The sequence below is a fragment of the Dermacentor silvarum genome, chromosome 5 (assembly GCF_013339745.2).
Source record: "Dermacentor silvarum isolate Dsil-2018 chromosome 5, BIME_Dsil_1.4, whole genome shotgun sequence".
Classification (NCBI taxonomy): Eukaryota; Metazoa; Arthropoda; class Arachnida; order Ixodida; family Ixodidae; genus Dermacentor; species Dermacentor silvarum.
Genome location: NC_051158.1, coordinates 126,216,324 through 126,224,253, shown reverse-complemented (window position 1 = coordinate 126,224,253; position 7,930 = coordinate 126,216,324). Strand labels below are relative to the sequence as shown.

The 7,930-nt window shown below is 39.4% G+C and overlaps 1 protein-coding gene across 1 annotated transcript in view; it reads right to left on the bottom strand.

Moving 5' to 3' along the window:
• Positions 1 to 2,344: 2,344 nt before the first annotated feature.
• Positions 2,345 to 7,930, bottom strand: part of LOC119454400 (neuron navigator 3-like) — an 832,501-nt gene continuing 826,915 nt past the window's right edge. Inside the window, 1 exon segment of the mRNA XM_037716347.2 lies at positions 2,345 to 7,089. Within this exon segment, the coding sequence (XP_037572275.2) occupies positions 6,991 to 7,089 (99 nt within the window). The 3' untranslated portion in view covers positions 2,345 to 6,990.

Genomic DNA, 7,930 nt, shown 5'->3' with positions numbered 1-7,930 from the left:
CCAAGAACAGATACGTAACGTGCACATGTTACGCGATCACGCTCGTATTCATCTGCTGAGCTGGCTTGAATGCAGCTGGCTTGAATATCACGCTCGAATGCAAAAGTGCAATATGCACTTTATTCTTCTAGATCTTCCGCCAAGCGCAAGTGGCTTATGGAACTAACAGAAGCTTCCAAAGTAAATTGCGTAAGGAAATTCGCAAAGTACGACATGCACACGAACTGGAAATATGATAACTTCCAATTGTAATTCGACCACGCGAGCAAACGTAATTCTTTTACGAGGAAGCTCAAAGATAAAGCCTCTTGAAGGATAAATAATCACGTGTATGTCGAAAAAGGTAAATATACAATATCCCTGGGACGTCCGAGATAGGATTCGAAACAGGTCCATGATTGATATCGGGCCGTCCGTGGTAGGATATCCGAAATTGGGATTCCGGGGATGTCCTATTTGTATCCGAAACAGTACATGGGCATTCGGGCATAATTAGGATGTCCTACGTACGAAGCGTTTTCACTTGGTAGATGCAATTACAGCGCACCTCCTTCGGTTTCGTACGCTTTTGGAGTGAAAGTGGTTCGTATTCTGTGTCATATGATGGTACATCAGGATGTTGATAACTCGGTATTGAGTACGGTAGCTTTCTCTCAAGTGAAATAATTTTGTTGCCACCAATTCATACTAACGATTCACAGCTCTGATACTTTGGCTCGTGAGTCTGTATGTACAGTACATGTCATCGATTTTCACTTTTGACGATGACACCTGAATACTTAGTACTGACATCAAAATTGGGTAGTGGCCACGGTATATGTCATATGTCTCCAAGTCAGTACACCAGCTGCACTTCACAGCGAAGCTGTTTCGCACAAATGTTCGTGCAGGAGTGAAAGCTGGTGCGCAGCGGCATGCTGGGTATCCATAGCAATGCAACCTGCGTCGGAGTTCTGACATCTTGATTTTAAAGGCAAGTTAATGATTAATGATTATAACATAAACGCTACCTTGTGCACACTTTAAATGAATAGAGACCTTCTTCACGCAGTTTCTTAATGTGATTAGCATTCTTAGGATACTTCATTCACTTCCTGGTGTGTATTTGCTGCCTGTCTGTCAGTCGGTCTATGTCTCTAACCGTTTCCCTACCAACTTGGGTAAATATATAGGTAGTTCATATACTCTAATGGGTAGAGGCTGCTGTTGCCAGAGAACCGGGTACAAAACCAGCCATCTTGGGTCACTAGGTATGTGCCACTGGATATGTGCAATCCTTCAAATGACCGAAAAAGATAATTCAAAATGTTTTCGGTGCAGGACAGTATCGAACCTGCATCATAAACATTCAGACAATCTTGCCTGAATCTATATAAACAAGTGCGCCACCCGCGAGCTTCACAGTGGTGTTGCTAGATGGTGTGGCCTGTCCAAAGGTAATAGGGAGCCTACATGAAACAGCGTTGCATGTAGGCTCTCTAAAAGGAAAGCACAAGAGAGGAACCTTGCTGCTACACGCGTCATACGTGACGCATCTCTGCGGCAATGATATACTGTGGGTCGATACGTTGCTTCAATGCTAATCGCATTAGCGTCAATGTTCATCATGAGATTCGTTCTGCTGGGCATTTTGTTTTCGCCAGTAATTCGTGATTTTGTTTCTCTCGTAGTGTATTACCGGCACCACATCGGAGGTCAGCTAAGACTTTGTATGGCTGCGATGGTAAAGAGCAGCCAGCAATATAGTATGTGTGGAAGCCCCGAAGCATTGGTGATGAATCATCACCAGAGCATTGGCGATGAATCATCACTATAAGAACAGCCAGCAAATAGACATCTATGGCAATTCCGTAACTATGTAAGAACTCCCTTATATGCCTACAATGATTTTGATTCATCAGTTTCTAAGATTGGCATATGTCGCATTTTGCTTTCGTATGTATACAGTTATCATAACCAAAATGACTTATAACCTGATGTCACCATGCACAACATATTTATACCACTCCATAACAAACTATCCAGCAGTCCTGCCAGAGACAAAATTTTCATGTTGCCTCTTTCTATGTGCTCTGCGTTGCACCATTCTTTGTTTCGGCCCCTCACCTTCACCGGCTTCATCTAGTATCCTCAGGGCACAACACTTGTATTCCCATATTCTATTCAAAGCATGCATTTGCTACCCTGAGGCAGTCCCAGTGAGGATGTTAATGATATCACAGGGTCGGGGAATTATATTTATGCATGGCACTGGCAAGTGCCGACAAATAAGTAATGCTCAATGCAAAAAAATAATTCGAACATGAGCATTATTTGAATCATGCTCAAGCAAACAATAGTCAAATTCAATATAAAGAAAAATGCTTTAATCGCATTATCTTCACACATCTCTCTTCCACACTTTTCATGACAGAGCAATAGTTATTTTCTTGTTATGGGGCACAATGACACTCTTCATTTTAGAAGACTGCGGCCACACTTTTTAAGACAAGCACAGGGATGACAGGGTCGACAAGCTGAGGAAGGATGTTCTCCCTCCAATATGGATACTAAAGAGGCAAAGGGGCAGCTCTTGTGCAAGTAATGGTACAATCACAACAAACCAGCATTTTTCACATAGGACAGTAACCTCTTGCTGCTTTTTGCGAGAATTTTCCTTGCTTTGCATTGGATGCATGTCTTTTTTCTTAACTTCTTTAAACTAAACAGCTGTGTTAGAGCAGATAATAAAATATTGACACGCGGTGATGTTTTATTTTGATGGAGACACAAGTTACCAGAAAACATGACATGTTAACTGCAATGAGCAATGTAAAATGGATCTGATTCAGCAGCCATTTTGAACTATCCTCATTTTACACTACTGTGGCAAATTTCATGCCGGTTGGCTTGCAGTGATGTAATATTCCACCGGCAAAGCAGTCATTTAATAATATGACCTGGGGTCTATGTCTGAACCTTTTTGCTTAGTAGTGATGACTTAAAAGCAGGCACATATTTGTTTAGATCACACTGCGATTGACAGCACCGGGCATCAAATGATTGTGGTGGCCTCTTAATTGTATGAGAATCATTTTCAACCGTGTTCATTGATTCCAAACTTCCATAAAACAATTCTCAGACACCTTTCTGCACTGGATAGCACTGGACAGCATATGCATGTTCTAAAGTGTAGTGTTACCTCCATGCAAGTTTTTCCAGTGACACTTAGGACATTTTATGTGAAATATCAACAAAAGCATGAAGAATACAGCTCTTTACTTTTGAACCATCTCTGAATGCAAACAGTCTCACTAGCACAGAAAATTATTAATAAAATTCTTTTTTCAGTCGTTGCAGGTGGCATATCAGACACGATGTTTGGGCAGGCAGACGAAATAATAGCGTAAATTATCTCAACGCAGCATCAGTCTTTGATAACTTAATAAGATAATTAATAACATTAGCACTAGATTAATGCTAGACAGAAAATAAAGTCACTGCCCAGTGCATAAGAACCACTGAACGCTGAATAAAAATGAATTGAAAAATTCACTGCAAGTATACATATGCAATAACCTGATGAAATAAGCCTCGCTTTTGGGCATAATGTCTAAAAACTTTTCAAGTTGTGCTACGCAAGAAAAGCCTGTATGGAAAAAGATAGTTCACCTGACTGGGACAAAACATACATAATTTTAAATACCTAACCATGTTACATTCTGCATAGTATACTCACAGCATGAATCTGTGGGCGTACACAAGCACACACATGGCTTCAGATTTAGCTTTCTTTAGCCTCGCGGCTGTTAACTGATTGTAATGAAAACACAAGGTTCATTACAAAAACTGAAGTGAAGTCCTGCTTCCAGCAACTCATGTGCATATCAGTGCATTCTGCAATCAAGATAATCCATCGCAAGATATCCTGCAGAAGCAACTGCATGCATATCAAGTTGATGTGTGTCAGCAAAACATGTAAGCTACCAAAAATAAACCAGTTCAGCATGCACTGTTGCGTAAAATTAACCGTTTAAGGTAAAATAACACCTAAAATCTAGATCATTTTCACAGCAAGCCAAGAAAAGTAAAGATCATGAAATATTTGTGATGTAATTTTTTAACACTCAGTTGTTGAAGATCTGTAATATCCACACTAAAGCACTAAATCATGCAAATCATTGCAAACTGAGGGAGCTTCCCTGAATTTTTTGCACCAGTTTTCCATCCGCAGACTGCCAGGTGACCATTTCTGTCTTATACAGAGCTCGGATCTGATTTCACCATACAGGTGACTTGCAATAATTCAAACACCTTGATGACCATGGGATTCTGTTCAGAGTTGTCGCAAGTTCGAATTGCAAGAGATATAATATAGCCTGTTACAAAATTACAAGACCTTATACAGACAAATGTATGTGCAACAATTTCATGCCTTGCTCTGTTCAGCTAATAGACACCTTGAAATATGCTAAAAGATGAGACACGGTAGAGCTCTCAAAAGCACAGGGTATCCATAGTTCAGACGTATGACTGGCACTGTTTCACATTGAGAACCTATCAACATACACCGCAATTTGAATATGAAGTTCAGGTAGGTGTTGACTTTTCATAAATATATAAACCCATGAACAATTTTTAGCCATGCCGAGCTTCTTCACTTGGACATTTCAATAAACTGAAATCCTTCTTTGACCGTCATCAATTAAAGTGACTTCAATATGCTTTGAAAACATTGTGAACCAATCAAAAATTTCTAATCATGTTTAATTGCACCAAGGGTCTGAATTATCCGTGACTGAATTACTGGAAGTCAACTGTCCCTTGTTCTGCGAATATCCAATTCTCTCCGAGCACACAAAAGAAGACATGCCTCTGTACACAGCTGTCGTATAGGAAACACCTTATCAAGTATTCGTGGCAGCTTAAATATTAAATGAAGGCTAGCAGGCCTTATTATATATGTATATTTGAATGATGTAACATATTTGGCTTTTTTTTCGGATAATGTAGAAAAATGTTGAAGTTATATCAGGCTGGAGAATAACAAGGTGTTTCCCTTAAGAGCAGACAGCACTGTAGGAGGCATTAACAGTGAGGCTCTGTAACAAGCACACTGGTACTCTTGATGAATACTCTACACTTGGCTGTAAAGAAACCACGAATGCAACAATACAAGTGTGCAAAAAATGAAATAAAGGTGCCGTTTTGGTTTTTTCCACCAGGGATCAACGTTTTCACATAACGCCGTTCAAATAAACCACACTGGCACATTGCATCCGTCAAGAACCGTTTTACGATTTCTTTATAATGTGACTTGTGAGTCTCCTGTTCAGTCTTTGCTTGCCACCAATTGTACATAGTAGACTCCAAAGAGCTAAAGGTGGACCGTAACTTATATGTGTACAACCACAAACTTCATCTGCCACGGATGCAAGTGCCTGAAAGCATGTGTCTCCGTGTCCTTCTCTTACTAATAACCTTCTCATTATCACCACTGGATGCTTTCAGAGCGATGTGTTGTGCAGAGAAATTTTACTAGAGATGCAGAGCAAGCATGGTGAAGATGAATATAGAGAATTAGTAGAACCAGAAAGCTTATATGTGCTGCCTGCCCCATTTTGTGAACGTCGTCTGAAGTTGTGACCACTTTCACACTGAAGGTCATTAAGGAGTTTGTAGTCTCCTTTTGTGAGACATCTGAAATGATTATGATAAGCACTGGAAATGATCACACTTTAGAGAATTGTAGCTATTGCTTGAATACCTTAAAACATGAAATTTGTCTCAGTGCTGTGTAATTGTCTTTACTTGCATAAGCTCAGGAAAAGAAGATGTATTTTGCAACAGTGAAAGCATGTGTAATGTGTACATACCTTTTGGTGTCAACAAAATGTGGCAACTGGCTTTTACTAACAATAACTGCAAGACACATCCAGCGGTTCATTTTTTTAATTTTTAGCTGACCGGTGATATTTTTGTACAGATTTCACCATGACTGGCAACATATGAAGAAGACCATTAAAAGTGCCTCATAGGACATTTAATGACAATGTTTAGTCATTGAATAAAAAGTATAATAAGTGGTGCCATTGTGTCCCCAGGTTAAAAATTTTTTTCAACCTAATATAGCACCGAAACTCTGCACCGGAACATTCATTTGATCAGGTTGTGAGTTAAAATAATGACATAGATTACGTCAGCCACTTATATAAAGCATGAACTTATTGGGAAGTTGCAATGCTTTAAACTTGAGAAAAAGGCATCAACTAATAAAATTAATGATGTTGTTTTATTTACCATCCCACGCACCTCCAGTGTTTGAACATGGCTTTAAACTTCCATTAAAAGAGATAAAAGCTAAGTTTGGTGCGTGTTGCTTTCCCTGTCAACCTTTCAACACTTGCGAAAAGCAAAGTAAGGTTTGTTGTAGTTCACCTTGCTCTAACTTTTTTTTTTTTGTCCAATTCAAAATGTGACATCTATGCTGCTCTCCTCGACAATACAAATCCAGCACATACTTTCGCCAAGTGTTTACATAGTATAAAAGAGGCGTGTACAAGAATATCTCGCGCGACACTCTGCTATTTTCCTGTCAGTTCTCTTCTGTTCTGTACAAAACATTCGTGGGATAGGGACGCATAACTCGTTAAAAGGCAGGCATTTTTTTTTCTTATTTACAAAAATTCAGGTTCTATGTACAAGCAGTTCTGCCATCCCATAATATTCTTTTTTTTTCTTTTGAACAGAGACTAGGCCTAGGAGTGTTGCTGCTTTTCTGCAAGAAGCAATGAAAGCAGCTATTTGTTCGTGGCATTCAAAAAAAAAGAATGTAGAAAAAACAAAATGTACAAAACTCTGGGAAATCTCGATAAACTTTGAGACATGTTGCGCATTGCATCTTCAAACAGAGAATGCAGTCGTCGGCTTGTTTTGATGGCCTGGTGACCTTGTAGGATCTGGAGTTTCTCTGCAGATTCTTCGTCTTCCTTATAAATTGTGCTAAATAAGCTAGGAAGTGTCCGTGGCCTCCAGATCAGCCGACTCGGGGTCATTGGTTTGAGGACTTGAGTAGCTGGCTGCTTCCTGAAGGCGCATCAGCATGTTTTGCTGCAACGACACAAGTGAGAATACAGTCCATTCAAATGAATGTTCACTCTCTTTAGGAAGCAAATGTGCAAACATTTATTCTGTATCTCCCTTTTCCTTTGAAGAAGACATCAACATTCCCTTTTATATCTACCTCCACATTGTATATTTCTACATAACACATCTGCCTAAGTGTGATAAGTACAGCCGGCCACAAAAAAATTATAAGACACTGGTTCCACGACAAATGCGACATAATTCTGCTCTTTTAAGTTATGGTGTCTTTAAAATAATGAATTTCCTTAAATGAATAATTGGATTAATGAAATTCGCCGTGCAAGTTGCAACGGCTATTTCAGATAGAAACATTACATCTAAGGCCTAGGGTAAAGGCCAATTCAACTTTTCTCGCAAATACTACCGAATCCTGTAAACTTTTGTGGTTAACTGCACTGACTTAATAAAGGTCAACTACAACGAAATTCCATATGAGTAAATATAGTATATTATTTCTTTATTATATTTAACAGACTTTAAATAGCCGTTTAGCAGGCAATGTGTGCAGCTGGTGGTTAATGATATGATGCCTATGCCAGAACTAGGCCTCTGAAATCTCTAGCGTGCCTTGAATGCTGCCCTATTTCAGAGGTCACACCAAGGTGTGATGCACTGGCATGTCAATGTTTCATGTTCTACATCATTTCTGGCAAACGGTATTGTAGCATTTTTGTTTCGTTCAGTGCAAACAAAAACATGTACTTTTGCAAGCTTTTTTGTGGAGTATTTAGTTACATCAGAAAACCAATTTTGCACCGCGGCTGCTCTATGCCTGCGACATCTGAATCCAGGCTTTTTACATGGG